The sequence below is a fragment of the Diaporthe batatas genome, assembly GCF_019321695.1.
Source record: "Diaporthe batatas strain CRI 302-4 chromosome Unknown Contig00003, whole genome shotgun sequence".
NCBI classification, from domain to species: Eukaryota; Fungi; Ascomycota; class Sordariomycetes; order Diaporthales; family Diaporthaceae; genus Diaporthe; species Diaporthe batatas.
Window position 1 is genome coordinate 176,531 of NW_025408550.1, and position 14,998 is coordinate 191,528.

General features: G+C 57.0%; 6 protein-coding genes across 6 annotated transcripts; 2 read left to right on the forward strand and 4 right to left on the reverse strand.

The window, feature by feature from the left end:
* Nucleotides 1–726: 726 nt before the first annotated feature.
* Nucleotides 727–2,502, forward strand: KVR01_003744 (uncharacterized protein; the record flags this gene model as incomplete). The annotated part of the gene is made up of 1 exon (XM_044785945.1): nt 727–2,502. The coding sequence occupies one exon, from the start codon at nt 727–729 to the stop codon at nt 2,500–2,502; it is 1,776 nt and encodes a 591-aa protein (XP_044648759.1).
* Nucleotides 2,503–2,873: 371 nt separating this feature from the next.
* On the reverse strand, nt 2,874–4,563 carry KVR01_002872 (uncharacterized protein; the record flags this gene model as incomplete). Its single annotated transcript, XM_044790807.1, has 3 exons — nt 2,874–3,319; nt 3,386–4,009; nt 4,077–4,563. 3 exons carry the CDS (start codon nt 4,561–4,563, stop codon nt 2,874–2,876), a joined length of 1,557 nt encoding a protein of 518 aa, XP_044647887.1.
* A 1,316-nt stretch (nt 4,564–5,879) lies between these two features.
* KVR01_002580 (uncharacterized protein) lies at nt 5,880–6,782 on the reverse strand (the record flags this gene model as incomplete). The annotated part of the gene is made up of 1 exon (XM_044782383.1): nt 5,880–6,782. The coding sequence occupies one exon, from the start codon at nt 6,780–6,782 to the stop codon at nt 5,880–5,882; it is 903 nt and encodes a 300-aa protein (XP_044647595.1).
* Nucleotides 6,783–7,532: 750 nt separating this feature from the next.
* Nucleotides 7,533–8,524, reverse strand: KVR01_002814 (uncharacterized protein). Its single transcript, XM_044786843.1, has 3 exons — nt 8,253–8,524; nt 8,006–8,172; nt 7,533–7,946 (listed from the first exon to the last, which is right to left on the reverse strand). Exons 1-2 carry the CDS (start codon nt 8,509–8,511, stop codon nt 8,036–8,038), a joined length of 396 nt encoding a protein of 131 aa, XP_044647829.1. The 5' UTR covers nt 8,512–8,524; the 3' UTR covers nt 7,533–7,946; nt 8,006–8,035.
* Nucleotides 8,525–9,281: 757 nt separating this feature from the next.
* Nucleotides 9,282–13,231, forward strand: KVR01_002016 (phosphatase YCH1). The gene is made up of 2 exons (XM_044788607.1): nt 9,282–9,627; nt 9,703–13,231. Exons 1-2 carry the CDS (start codon nt 9,483–9,485, stop codon nt 10,113–10,115), a joined length of 558 nt encoding a protein of 185 aa, XP_044647031.1. The 5' UTR covers nt 9,282–9,482; the 3' UTR covers nt 10,116–13,231.
* Nucleotides 10,802–11,606, reverse strand: KVR01_003943 (uncharacterized protein; the record flags this gene model as incomplete). Its single annotated transcript, XM_044794497.1, has 2 exons — nt 10,802–11,040; nt 11,132–11,606. 2 exons carry the CDS (start codon nt 11,604–11,606, stop codon nt 10,802–10,804), a joined length of 714 nt encoding a protein of 237 aa, XP_044648958.1.
* Nucleotides 13,232–14,998: the final 1,767 nt, after the last annotated feature.

Consider the following 14,998-nt stretch of genomic DNA (forward strand, 5'->3'; position numbering starts at 1 on the left):
TGTAGATTATAAAGGCTATCTCAGTCGGTGCCTGGCCGTTGTATGCGGGGGATCGTCATCATGTCGGTGCCGTTTCGGCCGGGAGAGTGGCCCCATGAACCTTATTATCATGTGCAACCTTATTATCATGTGCCCAACGGCAGGAATGTAGCATTGGCGGCCGTCTTCCGTGTTATTGAACCAGGTCCCCGGGTCCACCAAATGAGGTGCATTTATATCATCATGGGTATTGAGTTCACGCCAGCCGCGGCTGGGACGTTTGGATCGAACTAAGCAAAGTATACCAGGTACCCGATGTAAAGCAAACAGGCTTGAGAGCCCTATACTGAAACAGGCCTGCTCTTCCGCTGAAACAGGACAGGCAATCGATTAATATGTTCTGAGCTGATTGCCATGCAGGCTGACGACAGCGCGCGACCATATATTATCACGAATAGCGAGACCTATACGAGAACAGTGTCGGTGCCGGCTCGGCGCTTCAAGATGGTGTCATGTGTCTGGCACTCAGTCAAGATACGAGGAGCTGGATGGGGTGCCGAGTCTCCTGGTAGGAAATAATGACTAGCGCGCCGAGGGCGCTCCCCCCGGCACCGATGGAACCGACTGGCCTAGTCGCTGCCCTACAAGGCGTTCCTGTCCTCATGCTGCCCTCTTATATAGGGATCACCTTGGCCGTTGCTAGCCTCGCGCATCATGCGAGGTGGCAAGTAGCTGTGGAAGCCAAAGATGGCTGGAAAGACGGGCGTCCCTCATCAGAGGGCTGGAGATCCAAGTCCAGACACAAATTCAACTCGACTCCAATTCCCAACAGTTTATACCAAGACAGACCAAGATGAACTGAAAGAATGGATTATGACAACAGAATCACGACAAGGGGAGGGTCCCGGCAGGCCAGATGATGAGCCGCCGAGTGAGAAGCCCGTCGTCTCAACCAGCGTCGACGGGGATCCAGCACAGGCAGTACCACCGCCATACTCATCCTACACATCCAGGCAAAAGACAATGATCGTCCTCGCCGCAGCGCTGGCCGCCTTCTTCTCGCCGCTGACGGGCCAGATCTACTTCCCAGCGCTCAACGTTATCGCCGAGGAGCTCAACGTGACAGCCTCGCAGATCAACCTGACGGTGTCGACATACATGATCTTCCAGGGCATCACCCCGATGTTCATCGGCGGCTTCGCCGACACGGCAGGACGGAGGCCAGCGTTCATCCTCTGCTTCGTGATCTACATCCTCGCGAACGAGGGTGTTGCAGTGAGCGTCAACTACACGCAGCTGCTGGTCCTGCGGTGCTTCCAGAGCGCCGGGATCGCCGCCACCATCGCGCTGAGCCAGGCCGTCATCGCCGACACCGTCACCAGCGCCGAGAGGGGGAACTATATCGGCCTCACCGTGCTGCCCGTCGTGCTGGCTCCGAGCCTGGGCCCCGTGTTGGGGGGCGTGCTTTCTCAGTATCTGGGATGGAGGTCAATTTTCTGGTTCCTGACGATCTTTGCCGCCGTAACACTCGTCCTCATCATCTTCTTTTTTCCGGAGACATGTCGCAAGCTGGTCGGCGACGGAAGCATCCGCCCACACCCCGCGTACAGGACGTTGTTGCAGGTTATCTCGGACCGCCGGAAGAAGCGCCAGGCAGAGCGGACCGGCGACCACGAGGCCCTCCGGCGCATCAAGAAGGCCACATCGAGGAAGCACCGGCCCAAGCTCACGGTCGGCTTCGGCAACCCACTGGATTCTCTAAAGATGCTCTTCGAGCCGCTCCTCGGCCTGCTTCTCGGGTACGGCGCTATCGTCTTTGCGGGCTTTTACGCCATTTCGACCGTGATGCCATCCCAGCTCCAGCGCCTGTACGGCTTCGACGACGTCAAGGTCGGCCTGATGTACCTGCCCATGGCCGCCGGGTCAGCCGTCGCAGCTTTCGTCACCGGCCCGGCCATCGACTGGAACTACCGCCGCCACGCCAAGAAACACGGCATCGCCTTGACCAAGGGCGCCCAGGACGACCTGTCCAACTTCCCCGTGGAGCGTGCGCGTATCGAGATCGGCCTGCCGCTGCTGGCGCTCGCAACCGCTGTTCTTTTCGCCTGGGGATGGGCGCTGCAGTATAAGGCACCGATTGCCGTGCTATGCATCCTGCTGTTCCTCAATGGCGTCGGGATGATCGGTTACACGAACTCGTCGACCGTTTTGATTATTGACATGTATCAAAAGAAGGCCGGCGCAGCCACCGCTGCCGGTAATCTGACTCGGTGCCTGCTCGGTGCTGCTGCGACTGCCGCCGTCTCGCCCTTGGTTGAAGCAATTGGGGTCGGCTGGACGTTCGTGATCTTCGGTTTCTTGTACCTGGCCGGAGCGCCTCTGTTGCTCCTTGTCATGAGGAACGGGATCGCGTGGAGACGCAATATTCGAGCAAAGGAGGAGAGAAAACGGATAAAGAGGGAGGAGAAAGAGAGGGAGAAGTCAAATCAAGCTACCGGTCAGGGCGTTAATAAGGTTCCATGAGATGCGTCTGGTGCCGCTGCCGCTGACTTGAGATACTTTTCAACATGAACTATCACAGAGTTTGGATGACTCGGGAGTGTTGGGAGCCAATTCCATTTCCGCACATCCTCGAGCGTCCTTCCGGGCAGAGATCAGATTACTTTCTGGCCACCTGGCGCACACAGCTTTGACAGCGTTTGCAAATCCCAGATTGACATCCGGCATTCAGCTCAGGCGTTTTGGGGGGAATCATGGATCCAACGATTTTAAGCCGGCATTATCTACGGGGCGTTATTTCCCAATCTAACTTAATTGTCTTACACATCATCATGCTATATCCTACCTTCCCGCCTCTGCATTGTGTCTGTCTCCAATTTTGGCTTGATCACAAATCAGATCAGCAAAGCAGCCATCGCCATCGCACCAACCGCGGCCAGAGGGCTACCAGTCTCCACGGCACCGGCGTTTGCAGTCCTAGTCGTCCCGGAAGGATTCGCTGCCGCCGTGGCGGTGTTCTTGCACGTCAGGCACAGACTGCTCGCCACCCTTTCACCGGTCTGGGTGCCGCCAGGGCCCGGCGCAATAGCCGAGCTCAGCCCGCCGGGGCCATTCGTGATGGTCGACGGTGCCTCTGTCGCAGTCAGCGAGCCAGTCAGCGGACCTGCCTCTACGGTGGCCGTGCAGTCGCCGGTGACGGATGGCACCGCGTCCGAGCCGGAGGAGATGGCGACGAGGCTGGTGCCGCAGTTGGCGGCCTGGGCAAGGTGCAGGTTTCGGTTGTCTTGGTCGTAGACGACGTATGCTGCGCGCAGAAACGTGTCTCCAAGGACGGGTTCATCTGTTGAGTGGTACGAGTCAGCTTGCTTTTGCCCACGGGCACTTGACTAGCTTATTGTTAACTTACCATCGTCAGCCAGGACGCCGAGGACGCATGTATCATCCATGCTGGGCACGCGCCAGATAAAGTCGTCAAACGCAACGCTGATGATCTTCTCGCTAAAGACAAAATCCACACTTCCCGAGCTGTCACCAACGTCGCAATCAACAATGAAGTATCCAGACTCGGCGTCATACTGCGAGCCGGGGAAGACAGAGCCTACGGCCTCGAACACTTGGGTGGGCAGCCGAGTCATCGTCCCGCCGCTGTCCAGGAAGACGGGCAGCTCCCCACTGGCGATCAGCCCGGATTCACCACTCGGGAGCGTCATCCCAAGACCAGTGAGGTAGATCCAGTATCGGTCTGCACCGCTAGGGGTTTCCAGAGGGTCGACTATGGGGCACTTCTGCAGCTCCCCGACAAACTTGCCAGTATCGACGCCGCCGAAGATGACCGAGCCGTCCGGGCTGTCGACATCTCGGAGGTCCAGGCTAAAGGCCCGACTGTCGATCAGGCCCTGGTCCACCATATTATCGAGCACATATGTGTACAGAGGTTCCGAGTCTGTGGGCGGAGCAAGGCCGAGAATTCCCAGGGGTATGTCGTATGATTCGAAGCCCACGCCAAATATCTGGTCTGTGATGCTAGCAGCTGTTTGCCAGCGGTCAGTATGTGATGATCACCGACTTTATTCCTGAGGTATATCTTCCTAACTTACATCCAATGCTGACCACATCCGTCACATACTCGATCGTGACATTACCCTTTCCATACGCTAACATATTTGAGTACCCCGTATCGTTTATTGTCGAGCTAGAGGTGTAGTCGAACTGTGAAAATGACTCGCAGTAGTCGGGCTGTCCTGATGTCGCACACGTTGGATTCACCCACAGCTCCGACGAGCCCGTATCGAGGATAAGGGTCAGAGGCTGGGGCGGCGTGCCGATCTCGATGTCGATGGTGTATGAGGTGCCAGTCTGCTGATTCTCCAAGCGAGTCGCATCTTGTCTCCTGGAATTGGCCCGTCGGAACTTGCCCCAGGTCTGACCGTCCGGCGAGTTCCCACGATGAGTCGTCACTTGAGAACGCAAATATGGCGCCCCGACCTGTGTTCTCCTCGAACTTGACGGCTCAGACGCGACGGCGAGGCCGGTGAGGGCCGTAACCGAGAGGGCCCCGTGCACCAGCGACCTCCTCATTCTCATTTTCGGGTCTCGATGATGTGTAACCGACTGGTAAAGCCCAGTCCAGTCGGGCACGGAATTCTGGTCTTGACCCGGGTCTCGCTCCCCTCTTATTATGCACTCGGATGCCGGCTAAATCCAGACCTGCATCTTCGGACACGAGCAACACCGGAGTCCGTCAAATCAAGCTCATGCACATGCCCCAATCTGACGGCTGAGAGGCGGGAGATCGCTGCGGCTCAAGAAATGGCCCCCCGGATACCACTGTCTTGTCTGTGATCGGAGCTGAACAGGTCTTGGCATAAGCCCTTCTGGACGGTGGCGCCCTCTAGCTCGACGCCTCTGAACAAGCTACCGGTAGTTATAGGTTAGCTCACCAGTGCTGGTCTTTTGCACGGCTTTCTTATGCCTGCAGTGACATGCGGTGTAGGTACGCGATCGGTTCCCCTCCTCACTGACGCCTCCACGTTGGCCCTCAGGTCAACACGGGCCAGACCTGTTGGCGGCGGCGAGCTGCATGGACTAGCTCATTCCTGGTTGGAGTCACTGCAGCTGCCTGAATCCAAAGTCAATGACAATCGACGTGCTCCACGAACCACGCTTATCAAGGTATAAAAAGTCACGGCGTGTCTTGTCTCAGCTGAATCCCGGAAAGCGCAGATTTCCGCTCCAGCCGCAGCGATGGGGGCAAGACAGCCCCAACAGAATTGGTAAATATTAGCGACGTTGCCTTCGAGAAGGATTGGAAGGATTGGAGCTGGACTACATATTGAGCGAGGCAACGTGCCTACACGTGTATGTAATGGTGGTAATGAGGCTTACATCTGGAACTTAATAGGCGACTGTTTACTTGGTTAACTTGTGGACTGCGCGTTCCAAAGACCAAAAATTGGCCGTCTGCTGCATCTCATACGATACGCACCTGCCTGGGGAGAGAAACCCATGCACTATTTGTCCTGCAGCGATGCATACCTCGGGTGTCTTCGCCAAAACTCAGATCGTGAGCACACCACGAAAGGATTTCATGTTAACTAAACTGTCGAGACTATCCAGCTATCCGTCGCGATTCAACTATGAAAGAATAAAAATGGTAGCTTCTTGAGCTACATAAAACAAATGCTTCTCGTAATCTAATCATGTTGGCAGTACTGCCCTTGAAGATGCAGGGTATCTCTGTGTAAAATTCATTCTGGGGCGTAGTAATGCATCTCCAGGGCGGTGTAAAATAGTCGCCAACTGCCTCTGTTCCTAGCAGCTGCTGACCGAATGTTGGAATTTGCACCGTTTGATGTAGCCGTGCAAAAGTGACGCCACTACTTGACATGGGCACGCAGGGCTCACATCGCAACACCGACCGACTCGTTGAAATCGGGGAACTTCTCCTTCTGGAGGTCGCACTGACAATTGTCAGACTTTGTTGAATCCGGCGGCGACGGAGGTTCTGCCACCATTGTGAACTGCGACTTGATGGGCGACATGACCTTCCCGATGTTGGAGTAGCCGTGGCGCTCGCGGGCGTTGCGTTTCTGAAGCAGTGGTGACAGCTGTAGTTCCCGGATGACGCCTGCCCAGCCTTGCTTCTTACTCCCATCGATGCTGTTGTCTCCGCGTCCCAGGGCTGCCGCTCGGCTCAGCCGGCGCCGTGACTTCTTCTTGTGCAGACCCGTACTGACGCCCAGGGGCAACGGTGGCAGAGGCGGCGGTGGAGGGGGCCGGGCAGCACTCTGGCTCGTATATGATGATGAGCTCTTCTCAGTCTTCCTCACGCGGCCGGATGATATGAGGCCCATGTAGGCCACTAGGAAGCGCATGCGCAGCATGTCTAGCCTGCGGACCTTGTCCTCGAGCCTCTTACGCTTCGAGGCCCAGAGGAGGCGTGCGGTGGCCCTCAGCCGCAGATCTCGGAGATCGCTGTAGTCATCGCTTGTGAGGTCTCCACTTTCGCTCATTAACAGGCCATTGAGCTCCTCTCGCAAGTCATCTCCTCCCCTCTGGATTTCCCGGAGCAGCCGGCCGAGGCGCAGCTTGTCGTCTAGACGCTGCACGCGCAACACATCTCGATCATAGCTCTCGTTCTCCTCGACTGAGGAGTCGACGGCATCGATAAAGGTGAGGATCTCGGCTGGTGCCGCGAGGGAGGCCTTGCCGTAGGATGACAGAATCTGCAGCGTGACCACGACGCTGAGAAAAATTGCGGTGACGGCGAGCACAAAGGTCCACTGACTGCCGGTATGAGGCATCGAAGCAGCGTGCACTGATTTCAGTACACTCTTCCAGAGTTTATAACCCCTGCAAAAGCCCGAGCGATATAATGCGCAGGGATTCACTGACAGTTGTAACGATTAAGGCGGAGGGTTGAGTGGTGGTTGAATTAACAGGACTGCATAGATGTGAGAAGGTCAGCAGAGTCTTTGCTAGCAGAACTGCTAACAGGGGGAAGCAAAGGTTATAATTAGTAATTACTCAGGGGCAGTGGAACTCTCGTTTGTTTTCGCGAGCAAAATTTACGGGGCAGATTGCCCTGGAGACGTAACGTGTTCAATCAGCTGTGGTGACCCGCAGGTATACCAATCCAGTTAGTCGGTACAGGAAAGTGGATTTGTCTCTTCATTGTGATTATCCATTCGTTGCCGTCTTCAAATTTGAAAGGAATCGGAATTGGGAGAGCGATAACCGTAAAATGTCATGAGTTTCTCACTGATCGCCAGGAAATGTCATTAGCATTCACAAAACGCTTGCATGAGTTCGTCCCCACTCCGTCTATCATCCCATAGGAAATGATTTGGTAGTATTTAGTACTGACTTTTGTGCCAGAATTACTGCAAGAAAGCAATAACTACATATAAAAGCCGAAAGAGAGCCTTCGCGACGATGTGAAAAAAGGGCTGGTTAGGTTGAATTCGCCATGACCGTACAACCACCTGGGCATGCATAGGGTGATTTATATCCCGGCCAAGTTATGCCTCATGTGTCGAATCCAGTTCCCGAAGTCAAAAATGTCAAATACTCCTAGTTTGCCTCGAAGTAAGTGCAATACAAGTCCACATCTAACGTTACAGCGCCTCAGCTGACTTCTTCTCTGATGCCGTCGTAATATCCGAAGCCCGACCAACAGTATCGTCGCCTGGCCCTTAATAATACCACGCACCTCGCCAAACCTGCGCTTCCAAAGGCCCCAACGGTCGAGGTTAATGCCATTCATGGCCAGGGTCAAACCGGCCCCGATGGGATGAAACCGCGCAATCTACTAACGTCGGGTCAGGATCCCGAGCAGCGAGTCCTCCCACAGCTTATCACCAGCACGGATGATCCACTCGGCAGCAACACGCAGTTTCGTGCCAATTTTGGCTTGTGTGATGTTATTGCCCCTCGCCCTCGCCCCAAGTCGATTGTGAGGTCAGACTCTAGGCCACTGCGTATCAGTTTCCACATGCCAAAGTTGTGTAAGCAGCACAATCCATACCAGTTGGGCCCTGTCTTTTGCCATCTACTGTCAAGAGGCCTTGCCTGCACCAGTGCCAGTGGCTTCGTCCTCGTCCTCAGCTTCAGCCTCCCTCCTTTCCTGCTCCTCCATCTCCGCCAAGATGGCCATGGCCTTATCAGCGGGCACCCCGGAAGGTGGCTCGTCCTCTAAGAAAGGCAATTCCGCAGTGATTAGCAAACAGACGTACTCACGCGCCAGATTTGTCGCTATTAACCAGATGACTTACTCATCCAAGGAAATATTTTCATTTTCTCTTCTCTGGTCATCTTTGCTAATTCCTCCTGTGCCTCCTTGAATGCGGCCTTTAACTCAAGCTCCTTTCCCGACAAGTCCTGAGGGTCTGGTTGATTTGGTAAAGTGGGTGCCTCTCGCGGACCGTCGGAGGCGACCTTGGCCTTAACAGAATGCGCATCGGTAGACATGAGGCACTGACGGGTGTTCTTTAGGATGGGGCAAGTGCCGTGTCGATGTACAAGCTTGTTCATATGAGAGGGTGAGATGGAGAAAAGGAATGGGGCTGAGAGGCACGGGGCTGTTGGTTTTTAAATGCCAGCTGCTTGTGTACCTAGGTAGGTACCTGAATTGGGCGAAATTCTGCTTATGTCATTCAGACTGTTGCCTTGGTTCAGTGGAGTTGGCACGAGGCCCGTCCAGCCTGTTGATGAGCCTCCTGGTTGCCTCAGTCAGTATCTGTGCAGGAAGACTTCCAAAATCGGCTATACTTAACTTCAAAATTGGAAGTGAGAAGACAAACCTTTGAAGTCATCACATCACTTTTACACTAAAAAGTAACTATCCGTTACGTAGAGGATCAAGTATTGTTCATGTTGCAACTATCGTGTATCTGCGCAAGGCTTATAGCGTTCCTTATGTATAGCACCGCTAAGGGACGTGACCTGCTGAAAATGCATGCCAATGTGTACTAGCGCAGCAAAAGTACCCATCTCGCTGGGTTCTCGTCTGACCGCGGGCAACAATCCGCATGAGGAGCAGGTCACCCTCTCAAAGGAACAAGTTTGGCCAGCCAGAGGGTGTTGGTGTTTGATGTTGTGGTGTGGAGGGCTGGCTCAGGGACTCATGGATTTAATCTGGATCTGGCCCCTCGAGACTTGCCCCTCGAGACTTGCCCCTCGAGACTTGCCCCTGAGGAAAGATTTATTGCACGAATGTATGTGTTGGTATGTACCATGAGTGAATTGAATTGCTACCTAAATTACATACCTAGGTATGTAGGTTCCCGCACAAAATCGTGAGGCGAGGGACATGATTGTTTCGTTCAAAGAGGAGGGTTAAGCTCGGGAAAGCCTCCCCCCCCCCCACAAGAGCAGCACAAGCCAGGGTTGGGGTGCATACGTCACAGCTCAAGTCCGAAAAGCTTCCTTGTAGCTCCAAGCTTCCTCGCCGGCGGTTTCCAACCCAAATTGAGCCAGGAACGCTGGAATCTCCTCGCAATCCCATGAACGCGATCCTCAGAAGAACAAGCATGTCGAGATTCACAATCGCCAACCTCCCGCGCATGGAGGTGACGGCGCTGTCACAAGAGCTGCTCGCGGCCAAGTCGCCAGACAACTCGCTCGCCGTGATCGACGTCCGCGATGGAGGTGGGTGGGCAGGCAGGCAGGCGCCCAGTCCAGTTCCTCGTTGCTGACATCTGGGATGATCCATCTCGTGTACAGACCACATCGGCGGGCACATCAAGGGCTCCCGCTGGGTGCCCTCGCACCAGCTGGACGAGTGGATGCCCACCCTCCTGCGCCAGCTCGAGAACACAGAGACCGTCGTCTTCCACTGCGCCCTGTCGAAACAGCGCGGCCCCAGCGCCGCCCTGAGGTACATCAGAGAGCGTGAGGCCAAGTTCGGCGAGGCCTCCATCGCTGCGCCTGACGGCACGGCGACGGCGTCGGCAGCAGCACCACCACCACAGGACGAGGAACAAACACAAGAAGGGGACGGTGCTAAGAAAGCTACGAAGCCTGTCGCGCAGAAGGTGTGCGTGCTCAGGGGCGGCTTTCAGAGGTGGCAAGAATCCCACGGTCCCGACGAGCGTCTGACGGAGGCGTACGTCAAGGACCTATGGGAGGACTACTAGGACAAGCGAGGACGAAGAAGAAGGGAGGCAGACAACAAGATTCCGAACTGCTAAGGCCTTGTCACGCCTCAATGAGTCCAGCTTCTTGTCGACCCCGCCACATGCCACGCGCAGTCACGGATGCATGGGAGGCTGGAATTTGGTCATCATTCAACAGGCGCCTTGTATTTATGGATGCCTGTCCTATCCCGATACAGAAAGGAAGTCTAGCGCAACCCTCCCAAACCCGACGTTGCTGTTGATTACAACTTTTTTTTTCTGGAAGTAGGTGTTTTGCCATGTGTTTTTTTTGAGTTGTCTTGTTGTTCGGTCCCGAGAAGAAACGGCGTTATTTCTACCTGCCGACGCCGATTTAGGTACCTTTCCCATGTATTCTGGAATTGCTGACGGAGGAGGCGGCGGTAAGTTTGCGGCAACGCCGATGTTTATGGTGTTGGTGTTGGTGTTGGTGGCGGGGGTGGTGGTGGTGGTGGCGACGGAGGCGGTTTCAGTCGTCCTGTTTTGCCGACCCGATCCCTCAGTTCCACGGCTGTACACATGAAAGTGCTCTTCACAATTTGCTTTGGTCCTCGGCTAGCTGCAGCCTGCCCTGAGCAGGCACGGCCATCGATTGCGGTTTCAGCTGCGCTCCTACATGAGGCACGTGGCCCGGGGCGCCACCTCATGGGAGGCGCCAGGCCCCACTGTTACCTGATCAGGAGCATCACCTCATCGCGGTCGTCTTCTTCCAGGGGGGCTCGGAAACCCTGGCTGTACAGCTCCGGGCGCGGGATGATGTCCGCCAGGCCAAAGTCTGCCGATGGCGTCATGAGTGTGTTCGACGTGAAGTCGCGGGAGCTGAAGTAGGCGACGAGGTGGTGCGTGATACCGCGGACGGTCACGCTGATGGTTTTCCGGCACAATCTCCCGGAACTGCTGTGGTTTCCTATCGCGCAAGGGCAAAGATCAGCATATGGACCGTGTGAAACGGTGTGGAAAGGGGATGCTGGAGAAAGTGATGGGCAGCTTGTACCTACCATTGGACCTGCTTCGACCCGACGAAGACGACAGCTGCCGGCAAATCTCAAAGTTCCCAACCCTCTGGGGCGTCGACCATGTTATGCCGTCCTCCCAACTCCTGATGCCCGACGACCCCCTCTCATACACGAAGATATTCCCGCTCTTCGCAAGGGATGACTCCTCGGATGACCTCGGGCGGCGGCAGGTGTGGTACAGTACGCCCCGTAGGCAGGCTTCGATCACGATCAAGGCGTCCTGGGTGGAGGCGACGTGACCCCGATATGTTGCGGCGATGACGGAGTCTGGCATCGGAGCCTCAGGGGGGCCGGCCAGGTCGATAGGGATCTGGCGGGCGGTGCGGGAGGGTCTTGGGCGTGTTGGAGGAGCCGTTGTGCTGATGTTGTCGTTGGTGATGACGGTGAAGGTGGTGTTGGCGGGGTGAGTGTAGCTGCTGTAGATGTCCGGGTGCTTCTGACATGCTCGAACCACCATCGAGACGAGGGATGCCGCTGTTCTTAACGACACCGGAGCATTCGTGATGCTTGCAAGCTGTCGAGCATGGGGGCGGACTCGCAGAGAGTCCAGTGTTCCTCTTAGATGTGTCTTGGCAGGCCTGTCTGGCTGTCTTACATACACCTGATGTCCCGCCGGCCTGCGACACAACGGCAGGGGCGGGGAGCTCTTTTATCGCATGTGAGCCATGCCATGCCTCTCAAGGGCCCCAAGAAGGACGAATGAAGATCATTTCCGATTAGGTTGGGATATGCTTGAAGCATATCCCACCAGGTGGAGCCCTCCACACAAGCGATACTTCAGGCTCGAGCTGAGAGCTCCCAAGGGGCCCAAGACTTTTTTTCGTTGCTGTCTCCTTGCCCTGCCTCCCTGGCAGCAGCGGGCTGCGGGAAAACAAGGTTTCCAAGAACAAGGTTGTCACAGCTCGCTCCGGGCTTTACTCCCCAGCGCCCACCGGCTACCAACCGCTACCACCCTACCCACCCCGGCCGCCCGCCCTCGGAGAAGTCAGGGCTGGGGGTCCAGTGGAATTGGGAGGGGGGGGGGTGGTGGTAAAAATGCTGGTGGGAGTGGCCTGGTCCCACCATCCCGGGCCATGCCACGTGTGTGGCAGCGGCGGAATCTTCGGGGGCGGTGATCACTGCTGCTCGAGGACACGACGTTGTGCGCGCCCTGTCACGCTGAACATGTTGTGCAGCAAGTTGAAACAGTCACTCAGGCTCGCCATGGTTAGGCCAAGGTTTCCCCGAAGCTGCCCGATCTGATGTCTGCCGGGAGTGGCTTCGCTCGGATCGCCAGGGGGCAAGGCAAGCGACTTCAGGAGGGGATGCAGAATGCAGAGTACAGTGCCATGAATATACACAGCCGATGAACAAGCGATGGCCGGGGCAGCGCGCCTAAAGCCAGAGAGCCACTATCCGAGCCACCACGAGCCACAGCAATTATCTCGCTGGGTTGCGTGCCAAGACGAGGGCAAGGAGATGTGAAATGAAGGAGAGACGACCGCCAAGAAAACCTCCACAGGCCCAACTTTAGTGCTGCGGCGACCAGGCACGGCCTCGCGGCGGAGAGGGGCGGGGCCTGGTGCAGGTCGAGGTAGGGAGGCTTGGGAGGGAGGGTGTGAGCAGGCCGGCCGGTTGGTTGACTGATTGATTTGCGAGACTGACTAACCGAGTGGCAGGCTGGGTGGCACACTGGCTGACTGAGTGGGTTGATTGACAGGACTGATTGACAGATTGACAGGCCTGCAGGACATGCCTGCTCGTGGGGACTCACTCACTGACAGACGCCCAAAACATCGACAGAATTTCAGTGGCTCTGTCTGTGGTTGGTCGCCTGTGGCCGGGCTGGCGGGCTGAACTTTCAGGCGGGTCGCATCACGCACGAGGGCGAGGGCTCTGTGCAGGCGCTGTATCGTTGCAGCATACAATTACACACGTTGTGTGTGTGTGTGTGTGCGAGTGTGTGTGGTATCAGTTGTCAGGGTATCTACAATCTATGTACGGATGGAGACGCACACATGGTCCCACCGGCCTGCGGCGCTCGCGGGTAATGCTCAGCCGTCCGACCCCGTCCGGGCGCCAGTGGGAGGAAGGGAAAGGGGGATTAGACGACTGGACGACCAACAAGCATATCCAAACAAGAGCTGTACCAAACCTGGTTGCGATCCACACCCCCGGTCCAGGGACTTGGATATCGAGCGCCCGCGCCCGCGCCCGCGCCCGGATTCACCTCGTGGGCTTCTCGTCGAGCGATGTGACGGGGAGGGCCCCTCCACCCGGACCGTTACTTGCCCCAGGCTTGCCCTATGCTACACTGTGGGATACCCTTCATCATCCTTCATGCTGGGGGCCTGCTGCCAGACACCACAGCACCCCGCCTGCCACCAACCAGCCTGCCAGCCCGCCGACGGTGGGCAGCAAGGGCAGCAGGGGCAGCAGGGGTGGCGTCAAGCTTGGATCCCTGGCGGCGGCGCTTGGCTGGCTCTCTGCCTCGCCATGCCGCGCATGCAGGGTCCTCTGCAACGTCGGGATTGGAATAGATTGCGGTGATTGCGTCGTCGCATGCTGGGCTTTGAGCCGGGCATCTACACTACTGTACCACAGTGCCGTGCCACCCCTCTGGCTGTCTGGCCACCCTCTGCCGCCATCTGCCACTCTTGTTTCGAAACAAACTCCGAGGGGCGGCCTTTCGGGCTCCTACTTCTGGCGTGCCTGACGGCGGCTGCGGGCGTCGAGCCTGCGGGTGTGGCTGCCCAGCTGCCCAAGCCCGCATATCATTCGCCGTGGCCCTGCCCAGCCCGCCAGCCTCGGTCAAAACAGTAGCGAAGGGGGAGGCTACTAGTGACTCCCACTCTGCCAGTCTGCCACTCTCCCACTCTCCCATTCTCCCACTCTGCCACCTGGGGCCCTGGTGCCTGGGGGGGGGGGCGCCGGGCTGCCCGGTGCGTGCCTGGATTTAGCTGCCACGCGACCTGCAATCGAGTTGTGACAAGTGACCTTCTGTGCTCCGATTCCGATCAGGGTTGCGCCTCTTGCGACCCCAGCCGCCCGTTTCCCATGTGGGACCCCCGAGGGCCGAGATCGATCCCACCGCCGCGCTCTCCACCGCACATGTACCCGATGATGTACACTTGCGATGTGCACCACCATGCAGTGTACATTGCGGATCCATACAGACCTACTCCGTACACTGGATGTGGCCCCCGTCCTCGCCGAACCGAAACAATCCGCCGCCTATAATAAGACCGCGGGGCGGGTGGATAGGGAAGAAGAGATGCCGGGGTGGCAGGGCAGGATGGGCTGCTGGGGTCAGTGAGGCGCAGGGCCACAGCGGCAGTCCATCATGGATGCTCGGCGTGGCCTTCTCCCCGTCGATCAAGCCCGCCCGAAGGCGCCAAGCAAGGGCCAAGTGCAGGTGTTCACGGAAAGCATCACGATCCCATTCACGAACCTGCTTCCATCACCAAAACAAGCCGAGTTTGATGTGCCAAGAGGAAGGGCCCCGGGACGGCACTGGCGCCACTGGCAGAGCATTGAGGCATGAGGCATGAGGCATGAGCTAGTTGACCACCTGATCTATGTGTGGCCTTGGGGCTTGGCAGGCCGACTCTGTCTGCGCCGTCTCGTCTCGTCTTCTCTACCACAGTCCTACTATCTATGTATCCCCCCTTCCCCCCTTCCCCCTTCCCCCACATGCCTCACACCATCCACCACCGCCAGCGGTATTTGAGTTTAATGCCGCCACAGAGGCCAAGCCGGCGCTGCCTGCACGCAATGTGGAATGGCTCCTCTTGGGCGCCAAGCTGCCGCGCAAGCAAGCGCCTCGAGATGAGGTAGGCGATGCTATCATGACCCCGCCAAGACCAGGGG

Excerpts from the sequence above, each read along its gene's own strand:
- KVR01_002016 (XM_044788607.1), top strand. The coding sequence starts at position 9,483 with ATGAACGCGATCCTCAGAAGAACAAGCATGTCGAGATTCACAATCGCC. Across the intron at positions 9,628-9,702 it reads GATCGACGTCCGCGATGGAG|ACCACATCGGCGGGCACATC; the intron begins GTGGGTGGGCAG and ends TCTCGTGTACAG.
- KVR01_002814 (XM_044786843.1), bottom strand. The coding sequence starts at position 8,511 with ATGAACAAGCTTGTACATCGACACGGCACTTGCCCCATCCTAAAGAAC. Across the intron at positions 8,173-8,252 it reads GAAAATATTTCCTTGGATGA|AGGACGAGCCACCTTCCGGG; the intron begins GTAAGTCATCTG and ends TGCCTTTCTTAG.